General features: G+C 39.3%; 1 protein-coding gene across 2 annotated transcripts in view; it reads right to left on the bottom strand.

Moving 5' to 3' along the window:
• Nucleotides 1-19330, bottom strand: part of STPG2 (sperm tail PG-rich repeat containing 2) — a 248067-nt gene that overhangs the window by 185065 nt on the left and 43672 nt on the right. For both annotated transcript variants that reach the window (XM_053404021.1, XM_053404020.1), the window contains exons 5-6: nt 11459-11574; nt 9292-9403 (exon numbers count right to left, since the gene is read on the bottom strand). In XM_053404021.1, coding sequence (XP_053259996.1) covers nt 9292-9403; nt 11459-11574 — 228 coding nt within the window. The remainder of the gene's footprint in view (nt 1-9291; nt 9404-11458; nt 11575-19330) is intronic.

Raw genomic sequence — 19330 nt, 5'->3', positions numbered from 1 at the left:
AAGCAAATAAGTGCACTCAGTATAGACAAAACTGAACTAATTAAATCTTAAAAGACTTAATTCAGTTTAAAATGGTAAATGGCAAGTTATGTAGTAAAGATTGAAAAATACCTTAGCAATCCATCAATAATATGTAAGGGGCAGGGTGACTTGGATATCTGCATTATGAACACTTTATGGCCCCAAATAATAATAATTAAAAAGAATAAGACTGTATTTCACTGGGAAAATATATCAATTGTCCTCGTTTATGCTGTCAAACCAGATAATGAGATGCTGATATATCAGCATGAAGTTCTGCTTTCTGCCTTATTATTTCCTTAAGCTTAAATAAGTGCAGAAATAGTACCTTTGTAAACTCTCTGCCCAGTAAATATATATGAAGATTCTTATACCAGATATTTGCTAGCATTACTATGTGCAGGGTTAGAGGAACAAACTTATGAGTCTGTCTTAGAGTCTCAATAGTCATTTTAACTTCTGGAGAGAAGGAGTGCAGCTACTAATGTATAGATTTTACTAAAGCAATTGCAAATTGTACTGGAGAAGTTATAAATATTCATAAAGAAATTAGCATCAAAGTAAGATTAATTCTAAGAGAACTCACCTACTGAAAATTCCATCAGCAGATAAATATTTTATACTTCTTAAGAAGTCTCTCTTCTTGTTCACTAATGCAACTTGATTACTATTAACCTTTCACAGTTGTGACATCCTTTTCCCTCCCATTTAAACTCATCTCAAAACTTCCTAAAAGCACACTCTTAATACTGCACGACCATTGCTATTTGTTATCTTCCAAAAGGCATTTAACTTGAAAAGGCGACCAGAACATGACCCAGTTCAGCGTAACATGGAGTTTAAAAGTGAGCTCACGAAGTCGAACACAGTCCTATTTAATCTCAGAAAGGGAACCCTTTCAATAAATTAAGAGAATATAGTTACAAGGAAATTCAAAGAGCTCCATTAAAGAAACTCAACTACCTTCAGGAGCTTAGAATCACAGAATTGTAGAGTCCCAAGGGTCATCTAGCCCAACACGATGCATTGCAGGAATCTTAACTAAAGCACCCATGACAGATAACTATTCAACCTCTGATTAAAAACCTCCAAGGAAGGAGAGTTGTCCACCACCTTCCAAGAGAGTCCGCTCCACTGTACAACAGCTCTTACCATCAGAAAGTTCTTCTTGATATTCAGTCGGAATCTCATTCCAGCAGAAGAAAACAAGCTTGCTCCATCTTCCTTGTGACAGCCCTTTAGATATTTGAAGATGGCTGTCACATCTTCTCTCAGTCTCTTCTTTTCCAGGCTAAACATACCCAAGTCCCTCAATCATTCCTCATTAAGCTTGGTTTCCAGACCCTTGGTTGCCCTCCTCTGCACACATGACACAGTATCCTAGGTGGCATCTGACCAAAGCAGAATAGAGCAGTTCTATTGCTTCCCTTGATCAGGACACTATACATGTGTTGATGCGGCCTAGAATAGCATCAGGTTTGTTTGTTTTTTGCTGTTGCATCACACTGTTGACTCGTGTTAAGCTTGTGGTCTACGAAGACCCCTGGATCATTTTCACACCTGGATCACTTTCAAGCCAGGTGTCCCCCATCTTATATTTGTGACGCGGTTCTTCCTGCATAAATGCAGAACCTTAAATTTGTCCCTACTGAAATTGATTTTGTTAGTTTTGGCCCAATTCTCCAATCTGTTAATGTCATCTTGAATCCATATTCTGTCTTCTGCAGCATTAGCTTACCCCTCCCAGTTTGGTGTCATCTGCAAATTTGACGAGCATCCCCTCAATTCCTTCACCCAAGTCATTTATAAAGTCACTTAAAACCATGATATTTAAAACTACCGTTAATGGCTCAAATACAATTCATACATCAGAGAGAGAAAATGCACTCTCAAAGGATGCCTGCCAAGGAAGAGGAAAGTAAGTAATTTTCTTATCAAAAAGGGAAGGGCATATCCGGGTTCAGAGACAAAACTGCCCCTAGTTTCTTCGGAGGACCAGGCTTTGCTTCTGCGAACAGCTTTGTCCTTCCATTTGCCCCCAAGACCTCAGTGGAAACCACTAAGAACCAGACATGCCCATTCACCTACAGAGTCACCGTGTAGTATTGCTCAGTCATAGTAACAGACATAAGTAGTAGTTTGCCAAGGACTACTGCCTGAGCATCTAATTACAAATCCGGGGTATGAAGGTATCACCAGCTGTGGCAATAGCAACTTCATGCAGCCCACCATGGGGAACAAACAGGGATCCGGTCACATCACCTTCAATCTTCCCCACTCTCTCAAAACAGCACTCCCCTCAACCAAGACTCTGAAGCTTAAATTTCTTGACAGAATAACATCATAGTTTCAGAATGCCTGATAGGGCAATATAAGCATTTTTTGGCCGTCTGTACCCGCTCTGAATCAACTGACTTGATGGTAAAAGCAGAATTCATTCAGAGGCCACCCAAAAATGAAGCTGAAATAAATATGGATCTCTGAAAGCACCTTTAAAGGAATAGAGGTAACCCTAAAGCTGGAATCAACTTTAAAATCAAAAGCAGAACTTATACATTGCATTATTACTGAGTTTGTTGCGTAACCATCCTTATGTAAGATGTATGCAGCCAATTATGAAAGAAATGATTGCAAAAGGCCTAAAACATGGAGACATGAAAGCATGTTTGCATGGAAAAATTTCTTTAATTAGCCAAGCGAAAACTGTCATGCAACAGTGATGATGAGCCTCTGGGAGCAGCTACCATTGTAACAGAATAATAGTCATTTTAATTAGCTAGAACATTAAAGCATTCACCTCAGTGGTTGCCTCAATTGTTTGTACTTTAAAAAAAGAAAAGCTTTTTGTCCTCTGTGCAGTTGACAACAAATGTCCCCAATACATTTTTATCTTCAGGGGAAAGTAATTCATGTCAGCATTATTCTGGAGTAATTCAAGAAAGCATGCTAGTATTTATGAAATATCCCCGCTACTTCGGCAAACTTATGGTAGCATAAAGAATGTCTCTGTGGCTCATAGTCATTTTTTAAAAATTCACTGTTCATATAATTTTCTTCACTTCAACAGTAATTGAAAGATTGTTGTACTGGAATGTCATCAACATTGAAACTATTACAAAACACCCACGATCCGGGAGCATGTACGAAAACTGCAGGTCACAAGTGAGGCCGGTTAAGAAAAGCAAGACTTGTGTCATCAAGGGCCTTTCCATCCTGTCAGCTTACAGCAGGTGTGGGGAACTTTTGACTCTCCAGATGTTGGTGAACTGTAACTCCCATTATACTTGACCACTGGCCATGGGTGCTGGGGATGATGCAAGTTGTGGTTCAGCACCATCTAGAGCAGTGTTTCTCAATGTTGGGTCCCCCAGATGTTGTTGGACTACAACTCCCATCATCCCTGAGCTCTGGCCTTGCTAGCTAGGGGTGATGGGAGTTGTAGTTCAACAACATCTGGGGACCCAAGTTTGAGAAAGCTTGATCTAGAAGGTCCAAGGTTCCCCATACCAGGCTGGCAGAGTAGCAAAGATAGAACTATTAATTGTTTGTTATGGGTAGGGATGTCACAGACAACCAAATAACAGAAATTTGTGTTTTTGATGAGTCTTCACCAATGACTTGATCCATCAGAAACAAAAATATCTATCAGAGATAACCTTCCAACAGAACTGTCTCTATTAAATTGAACGGGTCAATAGTAAATTGGCTCATGCTATCACTTAGAAGCTTTGCTCAGGGAGAAAAGCAAGGGCTTACCAGGAAATGTGTGAACTCAGCTTTAGATGTAGCCAGGAGAGTTAGTGTATACTCACTAAGAGTATGACTGCAAAGATCCCAATTCAAATCTCAATGTTTCTGCAAGTCCAAATTGCAAACATTTGCTTCTGAATACAGGCAACTCCCCATTTACACCCGCAGTGCCAGGTCAACCAAGTTACTCTGTCCCTCCAGCTCGCTGGAGCGAGAAGGGCGGTGGAACTGGCACAGCTCACACACGCAGGAAAGAAAACTCCCCGCACACGTCAGCTGGGCTGGTCAACCAAGCTCCACCACCCATTCAGCTCCAGTTTCCCCACATGTCAGCTGTGTCAGTCCACAAAGCCACGCATGTATGATGTCAGGTTTAGGGCAGGTTGGTGTGGCCTCCCCAAAATGGCCTGGTGGGCAAAGTTTGACCTGTGGACCAAAGATACCCCACTCCTGAAATAATGGGAGAGGCCAAAGCTCAGTGGTACAGCACATAAGAAACCCAGATTCAAACCTTGGCATCTGCAGTTGAAGCTATCTACAAGTAGCAACGCTGAGAAGGCTCTGAGGTCTTGGGAAACACTTAGAATTGACAGTGCTAGGCTATATGGACCAATTAAATAGAATGAATTAATTGAATTAAATAGAATGCCATATCCTCCAATATCCTGTTGATCAAAATTGGGATGCTCATGTTTTGGTTCTGAGTTGTCACAGGAACCAGCTGACTGAAGCAGGAACAAAAAACAAGCATCCTTTATTTTTGTCTACTTTCTAAAGAGGAGTCAGTATGTGTTGATACTTTCTGCAAAGTGAAAGCAAACTGCATTTGCTGGTTTCCTTTATCATTACAGAAATGAAATATATTTTAAATCACAGAAATAACAGTAGAAGACAGTAATAAAAACCAAGTACTCCACCTAATACAAGACAAACAATTAATGCTACACTTTATGTGCCAAGTACCAGTGATTGTTAAATAAATCAGCTCCATGTGAAATATTAAACATGTACTTTTATTGTCCTATTAATTTGCTGTATCTGCAACTTTACAAGTGAGTGCTTTATTCATTCCGGAGTGTATTATTTCTGACAATCATGGTAATTGTATTCTTTATTAAATGGATTAAACCCATTCAGATACCAAGAGATATTTACCTTCTTGCCAGACATTCAGAAAGTAGGAGCTCTAGGACATGGTCACCCTTTAACAAGAGATTGCCATCTTTTATTGCCTGTATCTCACAAAATCTATGAGACGAACAAGGTTATTTAAAAAGCAACACAGTGTAAGTTGTGGTTATAACTTTTCAGAACATGGGAGGAGCATGTCCCCTGATCTCAATGGCACAAATGAAAATGGCAACCATCTCCTTGCTACCATGTGTCCTCTCATTTTGTCAGCACAGATTTCTCTGAGGGCCTAGAAGATAGGTTAAATGTACATATGAATTTACTTATCTGTTTTTTTATTATTATTAAAATAACAGCTTCCTCAATAATAATTTTCATCAGAACATCATGGGGAACTGAAGGTTCAATCCTGAGGAGATACTTCTATAGTGGTACCTCGGGTTACATAACGCTTCAGGTTACAGACTCCGCTAACCCAGAAATAGTACTTCAGGTTAAGAACTTTGCTTCAGGATTAGAACAGAAATCAGGCTCCAGTGGTGCGGCAGCAGCAGGAGGCCCCATTAGCTAAAGTGGTGCTTCAGGTTAAGAACAGTTTCAGGTTAAGAACGGACCTCTGGAACGAATTAAGTACTTAACCCGAGGTACCACTGTATTTAGATATTTTTTTAAAATCATATCCATGAAATGCACGTGTACATAAGTATAAACCTGTATGTCTTCACCCTGAGGGGCTGTGAGCTAGTGCCCTATGGTGACCCTACTGCATAAGGGCACTACACTAACAAAGGAAGCGTCCAGCCCCTGAAATGTTCAGGGATTAGTAAGACTTGAAATAAAATCTCTGACAGGTGGTAAACTTTCAGCTGTCTCAAGCCTGAATAGCTAGTCACAAATAATCAGCAATCAATAAGAAATACAAGGAGGGTAGCTTCTTGCATTTAAAGGAGAAATTATTCTGTTGTGTACAGCATCTATTTTGCTTCTGTAGAAGGTAGACCTTCTCCTCCCAAAAAGTGTATATACTTTCTTCAAAGCTATTTTTAATTATAGACTCGGTAACATAATTTTCTGTTAGTCATAATAATGCTCATAGAAATGTAAAATATTAAGATATACTTGTTTGTTTTTAAAAAGCCGAATTCCAAAGAAAGACAGAAGAGTAACGATGGAGATAAATGCAGCCTAGTCATGGGTGATTTTGACATTATAACCAGTTACGGGTATTCAGAGCTTATATGTTTTCTCTTATATTGCCATTTCAAACTACTCAATCCTCATGTTCCTGGCTGACAATATAACACAAGATGGCATTAGGTATAAAAGTTGCAAATGCCAGCAGTAGCTCTAAATGTCAGCCGTAACTTCAACAGGTACATTTAGAAAACCAATTCCTTCACACAGCTGTACAGCTACACTAGATGGCAAAACAAGCTTTTTTAAAAAGCTGTATTTTTCTCGTTTGGAAATTTCAAAAGCAGTAGTGATAACTAGCACCATGTAGCCACTAGGTAAGTGAAAAGTGCTATGCTAGTTATTTATATTTCTGTGCCTTTATGGAGCATGTGGGTAGATTTTACTATTTTTAAAAATTATGTTATATTTATATCCTATCTTTCTTCTTATAAGCTGAAGGTGGTCTGGCAAGGTGGTCCAGGATCAGTGAACTTCATGGCTTGAATGGGGATTTGAACCCTGGTCTCCCAGGTTTTAGTCCAACACTCTAAACTTCTATACTGAACTGGCTTCGTTTGTAACGGTTGACCAGAATAAAGTTTTTAAATTACAGCCTAAAATACGACATTCTGATTTTGGGGGATGTCCAAAAATAAGTAGAGATAGCAAACTCTCAAAGCAGATAATTTGCTTTCAGGGTGATACAATCACACCTCTTTCTTTCAAACAGCAAGAACCACAGCAAAAGAAGCAGAACGTCCACAGCTAAAATAAATATTAGCATATTTTAAACAATATTCAAAAAATCTGACAAGCTTTGAATATATTTGTAAGGCATTTTTATACCAGAGCAGGAATAATAGGAAATAGTCCACATTCCAAACTTTGATGAAAAATAAAACATTAAGGCTGCAATCCTACACAAATCCTCCTGGGAGAAAACCCAGTTAACATTGACACTTACTTCTTACCAGGCCTATATAGGACTGCACAGTGAAGATGGAATTTCCTTCAAAGAATAATTTTATTATTATTATTAAATTGCAAGTTCTCACATTTAAGGCGCATAACATGCATTTCCTGAAGTTTGGAAAAATAGAGATTTCTTTTAAAAAAACATCAAGGGCCTTTAAATCAGTTGAGTAAAATGCAACTGATTGACCAAAAATAATTATTATTACATGCAAAATAAATAAACATACCCTCTGATTTCTGGATTATTTGTTGTCCAGAGGTTAATTAAATCTGTAAAAACAATGTTAGACGTTGATTGCACTTTTTTCACCTGCTCCAAGGACAAGCAGGTAAAGAGCAACAAAAGTCAGTTTCTAGAATAATATTATTCAAAATAAGCTGATTGCTCTCTGTGAGGTAACACTGTGTGTCCTGCTTAGGACGACTTTGCCTGTCCTCCAGGTACACCCAAAGGGCAACGTAGGCAATAATGACCCATCTGTTCACTACTGGCAACTAGAAAACTTCTAATGAAGACAGATGTGGGTCACCCTGTACAAACATGCTGCAGGGTGCTAATGAATCCTCCTAATGGTCACTACCTGCCAGTTTTGACTGATTGATGAACAAAAGGGTTAAGCTTGAAAAGCTAAGATGAGTACTACAGACAATCATCAGTCTTATTACGACGTCTCTTTCACTCTGACACCCTTGCTCTTTCCCGTCATCTTTCTGAGTTTAGAAAAATATATTCCTATTACTGATTCTGACAAATAAGCCCACCAAATCTTGCAAGAAACCCTCTCCTGAATGGAATGCATCATTTTTTTAAATGCAGCATACAATTTTCAAAAGTATTGATAAAACATAAGTCTTTCTGAAATATTCAATACCAATCTGCGGCTCAACTGTACACGAATCGTATCCTGCACCCAGTCACCAGCAGCTCAACACAGCATAGCAACAAAAAGTAAAATATTTCATCAAAAAGTATGTTCAGGCTTTATAGAGTGTTTCCATTCCCTTGCCAATCATGACATCATTCCCAATCTATTTCCTCTAGAAAATTTGCATGCAAAGTACCAATCACCATGCCTCAACATCGTTGATGCAATGCTGACTCTACTATATATGACAAACATTTCTAAATAGTATCCCCAGCAGACTATGTCAACTCAAATAAGAGATCAGATAAGATCAGCTTTGGCTGGTGGCCCAGATGTGCCCCATCTGGACAGGGACAGCCTAACTTCTGCTGTCTATGCCCTGGTAACCTCTAGGTTTGATTACAGCAACACATTATACATGGGGCAGCCTCTGAAGGCAGTTCAGAAACTTCAGCTGGTGCAGAATTCAGTTGCTCAACGGTACAAGACAATCAGAGCATATAACACCTCCTCAGGAACTCCTCTCAGTCTCAAATTATTTCTCACACCGTACTCCAGTTGCCCATGGTTTGAATTTTTCATGCTCTCTGATAAATTTAGCACTATTTTCTATACTTAAAATATCATGCCCATCCAGACAGCTGGCTTAGGCTCTACAAACATCTACTGAAGGTGGGGCAGAGATCCTGCAGGATTGGCTCCACTACCAAATCCCCCAAGAGGAACTTGTTTGCACAACCGGTTGACTGCAGAAAGCAGATGATGGGTGGCAGAACTGAAGTCTGCAGAAGTGGTGCCTGCAGAAAGCAGGACTGTTGCAAAAGCTACAGCTGCTTTAGAGAAGCACACAAGACTCTTTGAAAGCCCTGAACAGAGCTCTGAAGCACACAATCACCTACAGACCAAAAAAGGTTCCCCTTTTCAAGATATTCTCCTTTTTAAAAGAATTATCTTACAGTTCAATCCTAAAATGGACTGGGGGGGTTGGATTAGATTACCCTTGGGGTACCTTCCGACTCTACAATTCTATGATTCAGTGAAGCCCACTGGGAAGAATGGGATCACTTCTAAAATCCCTTGCACCAACACAGTATTTTGTCCCCCGAAACAAACAATACTGCAATATTGTAACAATCTCTCAGCAGTTGTAATTTGCAAACAGTTCTTTAAAACGTCGCACATTTGTTCTCAGCAAAATTCTATACAGCAGTGCTCTAACGAATGATTTCCTCCACCCATTTGGATAAATCTTCTTTCATGCCTGAACTGAAGTATGTTTTCTATTTTATGCAGTTCTTCAAATCCTAGAATTTCTGTCCCACTATAAATAACATTTAAAGTACTCCAAAATACAGTGTTGAACTGGCATTACCTTCTTTTCTTCCTGTAATACTATTACTTCATGATACCGTGGAACATAGAGGTCATATTTTCTCTGGTCTTCCTTTCTGATGTTGACATTTTCATAATGCACTGCGTTTTCCCTTTAGAAAGTTTGAAGAGATTTATGAGTCATCTCTTAAATGTGCCTGGGCACCTAAATATGCACAGTGAAAGCTTTCACCCTCTCCCCACAAGAGTATATTAGAAACAGCTGCTCTTTGCAATAACAGATGAGAGTCTAGTTTGCTCACTAATAGGACAGCCAAAGTTTATGTAGTGCTATTCTACGTATCCAATGAATTTCTGTTTTCATATTCAAGTTTCCTTGCCATAGGTGAACTACAATAAAAAAACACGGTGGAGGCAGAAGACAACCAGGAAGCTGAATAACCATTAAACATGGGAAATAATGCCTCAAGTGAACCTAGAACTGCAACCTTGCTTGAGTATTACAACTTTGTGAGAAACCTTTGTTCAAAACATTCAAAAGCTTCTTAGTATTGTCGGCTTGCATGCCCAAAGGTCTTCTTACTTTACATAACCACAGAATTTGGCGGGGAATAGTATCTAATTGTGCAGTACAGGATTCCAATCCCCCGTTTTTCTTAATAGAGCATGGTAGAAAAGGATTAAATTGGAACAGATGCTCAGATAGTGGAATAATGTAAATCCACATACAACTAAGAAAATTAATTTAATTAGCAACGGTAAAGCAGAGTAGTTTTAAGCTGCTCATGATTCTTTCTAGGATTAGTGTAAGAAACCCTCTAGCACTAACATTAATGTATTCCGCTACAGCCCCAATTCAGCAACTTTAAGCACCACTGATTGTTAAACTGGTGCCAGCAAGGTGGAATCATTTCAAGTGCAAAAGGGACACTCAGAAAAGTGGTGTTGAACCATTTTCTTCCTGTTGTCCATCTTCCTAGGCCATTTTCTCACCGGCTGGCAATTAGCTGAGGTGACAGAAAAGAAACTCAGAGAGGTGCCTTCAAGGGGGAAGTTAGTAGTCTAGGGCAGCTTCAGTACCCTCCACTTCTGTATCCCTTTAAATGAGGAACATTTTACCCACATCCCAGAGAGACAAATGGCCTTGGAAAGAAACTTGTCGCAGGTCACATGCCAGTGGTGGGAGGAGCAAGAGTCACACCACGCCCTCTCTTCTTCTCTATCTCTCACACACGTATACATTCCATCTCTTTTGCTTTTATCTCTCTTTCCTCCCCTTCTAACTGCATCCCTTTCTTGCTCTTTTCTTCCCTGCACAATATGACCCCCCCCAAAAAAAAACAACCCACACCCCACAGCAATTAGGCTTAATTAAAGAAATTCCAATGATGTAGGTGGGACTTTACCTAAACCTAACTGCTATGTGGTGGACAATTCCTTCAGCATCTACCTCCTGAAAACTGCCCCCATCTGAGCGGCAATCCAACTGAGAGGGGAGGGAATTCATTTATGTGAAGGAGAGGTTTTTTGTGATGTAAGCTGCCTTGTCACAACTATGTCCTAAAGGGTGGCCTACAAAAACCTTCACATAAATAAAATGGTTGCAGATGAAATTCTGAAAGGGAGGGAAGCAAAGACATTCAAGGTAGCTTGCAGGCTACAAACTGTGGAACAGGGAAATTCAGGGTATTATTTCAGGAGATTTGCCTCCATGCTTCCAGGTTCTATGTATGGGGCAGATATGAGAAAACAAACTAATTCTTAATTTCTTGCATTTACTATTGAAAATATACGCCCTTTATTATTAGAATACAAACATACATTGTAGCATTTTAGCCTTAGCTTCACATGCCTCGCCCTCACACAATTTCCATTTTTAACAGTGAACTTGTCATTTCATCCTAACCCAAAAGACTGTGATCAATATTAGCTATGGTTTGTTCACACCAACTTCAAACCATGGGAGATGAATCAAGCTCATTGCAAAGAAACCATAGTTAGGATTCACAACAGTTTAGGGTTCAGACACAATGACAAGCTGCAGTTGAAAAATGGAAGCAAATGTTTCCAGTGTCCTTCTCATGCCCACACTAGAGAATGGGGACAGCATGAGCCCAAGGTTTACTCTGGTTCTTTCCCATCAGGGCATCCATTTAGCATGATTTCCAAACAGACCCAGATTCTAAATTGTCTTAAGATGTACATACGGAATCACGTCATAATCTGCAGGTCCGGGGCCCTCACGTGGCTTAAATTCATGCCGCTTTCCTGTCAAATTGCCAAATTGCACTCCTTTATGTTTCATGGTAGGGTAAATACAATCCTGAAAGAAAAGATTAATCAGCATTTAGCTTGTGATCAATATATTATAGCTGCCAAGCAGTTATTTGAACACAGGTCTCCCAAGTCCAAGTTCAACACTACTGTTCCACGCTGGCTTTGATCAAATCAAATATTGCATAATTCAGGCCTACAGAAAGATCACCGTTGATGGTTATTATCAGGTAATTTGCACCGCGTGTACATAATTTTATCCACAAAGTGACATCCATGAATTCAGATCCTATAAATTAACATACTTTTCATCCTTCTTCATAAGGAGCTGATCTGTATGTAAAAACAATTCATGACTGATGCCCTAGCTGAAATATAAAAGGACTGATAAAAATAAAAGAAAATCCCCCCTCCCACTACAGAGAAGGATCATAGATCAGTGACATGCTTTATCTGTACAATGGTACCTTGGTTCTCAAACGCCTTGGTACTCAAACAACTTGGAACCCAAAAACTGCAAACCGGAAGTAAGTGTTTTGATTTGCGAACTTTTTTCGGAAGTCAAACATGCTCCATTTTGAGTGCCACATTTCCGTTTTGAATGTTATGCTGAGGTCCGTCTGTTTTTGCTATTTATTTTGTGTTTTTGTGGCTCTTTTTTGTTTTGTTTTTGTGACTGTGTGGAACCCAGTTCAGCTACTGATTTATTGATTGTGTGACTGCAGTAAAGGAAAAGGTAAAGGTAAAGGGATCCCTGACCATTAGGTCCAGTCATGGCCGACTCTGGGGTTGCTGCGCTCATCTCGCTTTACTGGCCGAGGGAGCCGGCATACAGCTCCAGGTCATGCGGCCAGCATGACTAAGCCACTTCTGGCGAACCAGAGCAACGCACGGAAATGCCGTTTACCTTCCCGCTGGAGCAGTACCTATTTATCTACTTGCACTTTGATGCGCTTTCGAACTGCTAGGTGGGCAGGAGCAGGGACTGAGCAATGGGAGCTCACCCCGTCATGGGGATTCGAACCGCCAACCTTCTGATCAGCAAGTCCTAAGCTCTGTGGTTTAACCCACAGCGCCACCCACTGTGTACATTGTTTATTACTTTCATTTTATGGATCAATGGTCTCGTTAGATAGTAAAATTCATGTTAAATTGCTGTTGTAGGGATTGTTTTTAAAAGTCTGGAACAGATTAAACCATTTTGCATTACTTTCTATGGGAAAGCGCATCTTGGTTTTAGAACAGACTTCCAGAACGGATTAAGTTTGAGAACCAAGGTACCACTGTAGAAGGTGCCAAGTTCAATCCCTGGCATCTCCAGGTAGATCTGGAAACGTATCCTGTCTGAAACCCTGGAGAGCCACTTCTCAGTGCAGACATTGCCAAGGCACATGGCCAAAAGCCTAACATGGTATAACTTGCTTATGAATTCTTCATTCACCTTTGGCCCTCTAGATGTGACTAGACAACAACTCCCATCATTCCTGACCATTCATTGGTCATACTGGCTGAGGCTGATGGAAGCTGGAGTCCAACAACATCTCAGAGGGCCACAGGTCCCTTGCTAATGTGACCTCACTGAATGAAAAGCACAAGGGTAAACAGTCAGTTATCTCTATGAACAGAAGGGAAGGGAAGCATCTTATAATATCATTATGAACAGGACTATAAAGTCTCAAGGACCACGACTGAATCTAGTACTTCACAGTAATGGGATTAGAGCACCATCCAGTGGTTTCTGGAAAGAACTTTTTCTTTCATAGTATATAAATGGATAATCACAACTATGAAGAACTTGCCAGTTAGCAATCAAGATTGCTTTTAAATACCTCTTTGTGTAATGAGATAATACTGAAGGGTTTAATTTTGTTCCAGAGTCCTATGTCCATATTTAGTGTTTCTATATCAACTTGCCTGATAAAATTTGTTTAAATTGTGGGTAAAGTGAATGCATAAGTACCTGAACCCTTTTCTAGCTATTGGGATTTGTAATATTTTGGAGAAAGTTTCCTAAAGTTGCGGCATACTTGAGTAGTGTGCTCAACTGAAGTGAATTCAAATGTTGAAGAGACTGGGGCATTTTCTGTTATTTTTCTCTCTCCTATTTGTGTTCTTTTCACTGCATTTAAGAGTGGGGAGGGGGAAGTTTAATAGCAAGTCTGTTCTGGATCGCAAGCTGAACAGTAGGGACACATACTTATGAGTCATGTCTCCTGGATTCATCTCCCACCTCAGCCCCCACTCTCATAGCAACCTCACCAGTTTCAGTTGATCTCTGCCTTTCTTACATTCTGTTGCACTCCTACATTTTCCCCCACATGGAATCAACCAGATCCTCACTTATTAATCCTTTTATGTTCCTATTAAAATAACCAATTAGTAAATCATTTAAGGAGGGTTCTTGGAGTTTTTTTTGCCAGTTTGGCCAGAGTTTTTTTGCAAAAAAAAGTGAACAGACCATTATTTGGTGCATAAACAGATGTCAGTGTGCTAGTTGGCGTTCCAATAATAATGCCTTCAATAATGGCTTCCAGAGGAGCCATTAATTCCTCCCAGATTTCCACAATCATGGTTTTTAAGGAGATGTGTTTTGCTTCAAACTCCTTCCCAAGTACGGCATCCAGGTTTTTTTCTTTTTCAGTTGCATTTTTTGCTGTTTTAGAAGGGATGGAGCCCATTTTGTCTCCTTCTCCCCTTGTTTCTCTTTTGACACAACTGAGCTAAGCTTCCCTGTTTGGAGCAAAATTCTGCCGCAGACATCTCCTTGGACAGAAAGTGTAAGATGTTTTAATAAACGCTGCACTTATCAGGCAGACTGTAGCAAAATTTGTTCTGTTCTAAGCAGCCATTTTGGTTTCCATTTGGCCATGCACCCATTATACAGTTTCTACTATATGAATATGTACCTTTTTACTCTAGTCCTTGACACCTGAGATATGTGTTTTCAGGGCCCACCTTATTCTTGTGACAGTAACTTATTTTAACTGTTTTTAGTATTGAATTTTAAAAGTATATTCACCTGCTCTGGAACCTGACGGTTCTCTCTCCCTCTCTATATATAAACCAATCCAACTCTACCTCACCCATCTCTATACAATATTATCTCCAAATGGCACAAAACAGATCTGCCTAGATGTAACACATACCTTGTTCATTAGAGTGTTTAATATTGGTATCCAGAGTGTTTAGTACTGGCTAATACTTTCCAGTATTGTTTGCTTCATAATGGAGCAGTAAGTCTCTATATCACATATTGCACTTAACGTTTTTCAATGAAATGAAGAAACACAAATGACTTCTCTGATAAGCCCACAAAGTGACACACTGAAATGCAGACTGAAATGTAGACATTAGTTCTATTTAGCTCCTGCCATTTTCATTCCCATATGCATACTTCTGCCATCTTTTCTCCTAAGATCCTCTGAAGCCCTAATTATGGGAAGAGTGTTTTATTATGCACTAGTTTTATTGGAAATATTAAACTTCTTAACACATGCCCTGTTCCATGAGTGTACATGAAACCACATAGTATCAAGGATTTAAAAGTCCATAAATATTTATAATTTGATTTTTGTTTGTTTGTTGGTGAATAATAATTTCCTAGCTTCACAAAAACTAATAATTAACCACAACAGCTGGATATCTGCAAACTAAGGATAGCTTTTTAAAATATTTTGCTTTTCTTGTTAGAGTTTCACATAATAGCAGGAGAATAATTGTTTCAATACAGAACTCTAATTCAATAGCTAAATGTTTGTAAGTGTCCATGAAGAAACTTTAAGGTCAATATATATTTGACATTTACAAAGAACACTTTAGTGAGTCAGCTCCAAAGGCAATTTTAACTACAGCCTATTCTTTTTCAAACTCAATAAGCATGAATAACATTATTTCCTTCTCCATATACAGCTTAAGCTCTGCATTAAAAATAATATAAATTGACTGCTACTTAACACACTAACCTGTACATTACTCAGGTAAAATACCCCATGCATAATGGAATTAAAAAACCTTTTAAGAACACAGGCAGACTGAAGAATAAATTGATGCACTCTTAACTCTAAATCACCACGCTCTTTTTGCCAAGAAGTGTTGACAATACCAACTTCAAGGTCGCTGTCAACTTGCTATGTCATTAGCAAATAAAATATGGTTTAATTGAAGCAAACTCAGCAAGGAGGTGCATTATTTTAAGTGAACATTGCAATATAACTTGAAGAATTACTAATCGCCACTCCTGTTGACAATAAAAATGGATGGAGGTGCTTTGAAACTTTTTTTCTATGACTTTCCCGTAATTAAATATGGAAATAGATATCATGAAGAATTAAAAGTCCCAGAGTGCATTAATTCTGGCACTAATGGACTGTCTTTCAGCGCTGCAGCACACAGGTAGTTCCCAGCATGTTCTCGCCACTACCTAATCCATCAGTGTCAGCGCTCTTAGCCAGAAAGAGTAACGTGGAAAACACAGATTTGGGATTACATCCCACGCTGCCTTAAGTGGAAACAACTATTTGTCACATCTCGGAATGCTTGGGTAGGAACCTTGCTTAGTTATTAAATGTTTTGCATTTTGCAAAACAGCCGCTAGACACTTTGTGTAATCATCATCAAATCTCCGCACACAGACATTGTGCCTGAAAGAAATATGCTTTCCCAAAACAGGCATTGCACATTTCTGTTTTAATCAACATTTGCCACTATTTATAACAGCTGCAGGTTTCCAATGATCTTTCTATAAGTATACACTGGTAGCTTTAATGTAAACCTCACTATTTTGGTGTCTTGTTTATCCTCCTCTTTTATTTCCTTTTGAAACAATTGTCCACCCGCTGAAATCAATTCTGTGCTCTAGAACACTTACGGGTTCTAGACTTTCTGTTGAGGGCTACATTCCCCTCAGAGGTAATTGTCAGGGGCTGAAAGCTGGCAGTGGGTGGGGCTGGAGCCAAAAGTTGGTGGTGTAGACCTTTTCTCTGCCAACTTTTTTCTCCCTTGTTGCTTGCCATCCCCATCTCAAACCTCTCCTTCCCACCCAGAGAGCTGCCAGGAAAGAGAAAGTTAACTTTTGCTCTTGCCAGAGGGCTTCTTAAAGGGCCTTCTGGTCCTTGCTATTAGCGTATAAAGCCCTGAAGAACTTGAGTGAAGAATTTAAGGAGAACGTTGCTAAAAACACGAAGACCAACAGCAAGCAATTCTTCAGAAAAGGGCAACCAAAATGATCAAGCTGGACACCAACTTGAGCGGGTTTAGAAGAGAATTAGGCAAATTCATGGGCATAAAGGCTATCAATAGCTACTAGCAATAATTCTGCTCTCCGTGGTCAGAGGCAGTGAGCTTCTGAATATCACTTGCTGGAAACTGCAGGAATAGAGAGTTTGAGATTGGGGGCTGTTTGTGGGTTTCTCACAGGAATCTGGTTGGCCACTGTAAGAACATGATGCTGGAATAGATGGGTCATGAGCCTCATCCAGCAGACTTTTCTTATGTCCTTATGGAAGAATGGAAGCGGTAAAAGAAATGAAACATTCCTCCCACTAGTCCTCCAATGAAAATTATCCCCCATCTTCTAAGCAGTCTAGAATTACATCTGAATAATTATTATTATTATTATTATTATTAATTATTATTATTTATACCCCACCCATCTGGCTGGGTTTCCCCAGCCACTCTGGGCAGCTTCCAAAAAAATATTAAAATACTGTATTACATCAAACATTAAAAGCTTCCCTAAACAGGGCTGCCTTCAGATGTCTTCTAAAAGTCTGGTAGTTGTTGTTCTCTTTGACATCTGATGGGAGGGCATTCCACAGGGAGGGCGCCTGCCTGGTTCCCTGTAACTTGGCTTCTCGCAGTGAGGGAACCGCCTGAAGGCCCTCGGTGCTGGACCTCAGTGTCCCGGTAGAACAATGGGGGTGGAGACGCTCCTTCAGATATACTGAACTGAGGCCGTTTAGGGCTTTAAAGGTCAGCACCAACACTTTGAATTGTGCTCAGAAACGTACTGGGAGCCAATGTAGGTCTTTCAAGACCGGTGTTATATGGTCTCAGCGGCCGCTCCCAGTCACCAGTCTAGCTGCCGCGTTCTGGATTAGTTGTAGTTTCCAGGTCACCTTCAAAGGTAGCCCCATGTATGTTTTCTATCCAGGCTCCCTAATTAACTAGGATTTGAAATCAGGTTAAGAACCTATTTAATATCAGTGATGATGCAATGATTAACCATCGTCAAAGATGGATAAAATTAGTCCTGGAGTACTAAAGAGCTGGGGAAAAGAAATATATAAATCCACACTGGCTCACAAGCTCTTACTCATGATTACCAATGTTACAATTGTCCATTGACCACTAACTCCAATAAATTGTGTAAATTGCCTACCCCTGTTCTCTGTGACACACATCTTAGTCTGTAATCACACACTTATCTGGGAGTAAGACTCAATGGAAACAATGGCACTTACATCTGAGTACCGGAGTACCATTAGAATATTATTTTCAGCATTTCAGTTTTATTGTTACAGTGTACTTCAGTCACAATGCTACTTTGTTTGCACAAGATAACAAAGATTGCTCATCTCCCATCCTTGAAAAAAATAAAAGTTTCAAGGTTCCATGATTTGAGAGGTTCTCCTTTCTGGCTAGCCTTTTGAGTTTCTGATTTTGTTTTGGGTCATGCTTTTTAAATAACTGGCTTATTGTTTTGTATATTGCGTTTTGTTGTTTAAGTATGCATCTGGAAATAGATCGTTGTTAACCAACTAGTAGATCATTTTTGACTAGATATCAAGATTTCAACTATTTAGCTAAATAAATATAATATCTGGAGCCAAATTATATTGTACATAATTCATAAACACAAAGAAATCATGGATGTATCTACTGAATCATGTATGACTTTTCCAATACAGAATTCTTAATCTTTCAAAAAGGTTAAAGATTTGATTTTTCATTCTCTTCATCTAACATAGTAACTCAACTTGAGTAAAGTAAAATTCACTCCATGTTTTATGATGCCAAAGACAAGTAGTTCATTTTAGTGACTCTGCTGCCACCTAATGCACTGACTGAAAAAGCATATTATAAGCAACAAATGGAGAATTCCAAGCATTCTTGTAGTGATTCCATATTTTAGTCAATTGCAGACTCTAAATCATTGTTCTGTCACTAAAGATGAGGTGTGCTTAAAATTACAAGGATTGCTTGCATACCTCAGAACTTCCATACAGCTTCTAACAAGCAACATGTGTGCTTTCAACGAACATCAATTGTAGGTTTAGAAAATACACCCTGGGAACATATCTGAACAAAACACTATTCTAGAAATGTTATTCTATTCAATCTTATTGAAAGAAGAAATTGCTGCTTTATAATACAGTGAAGTATCTGCAAGCATTTTGTAAAATAGCTATAATTAGCAACTGCAACATTATGGTTTTCCACATAGCATGTTGCTTTTTTAGCTGAAAATAAGTAATTTACAACTAAACTTTAAGAAGACAATGGTTGCTTATTATGGTTTTAGAAATTTTGGTTAAATCCAAGCATGAATGATATGAAAAGCGAAGACGAAGAAGAAGAAGAAGAAGAAGAAGAAGAAGAAGAAGAAGAAGAAGAAGAAGAAGAAGGGCCTGTATTGTATCTATCCAGCCCAATATATTTTGACTGGAAGAGATTCTCCGGGCAGATGTGTACCTATGCTCCCTTGCACCCTAGGTAAGGAGATGTATTGGTACCTACCCTCTGGTCCCTTGCACTCTTGGCAATGAGATGTATCAGTCTCCTCTGAAACCAGGAGAGACCATGGT

This window comes from Podarcis raffonei, chromosome 9, assembly GCF_027172205.1.
Source record: "Podarcis raffonei isolate rPodRaf1 chromosome 9, rPodRaf1.pri, whole genome shotgun sequence".
Taxonomy (NCBI): domain Eukaryota; kingdom Metazoa; phylum Chordata; class Lepidosauria; order Squamata; family Lacertidae; genus Podarcis; species Podarcis raffonei.
The sequence above is the reverse complement of the archived record's forward strand: the minus strand, read 5'-3'. Positions and strand labels throughout refer to the sequence as shown.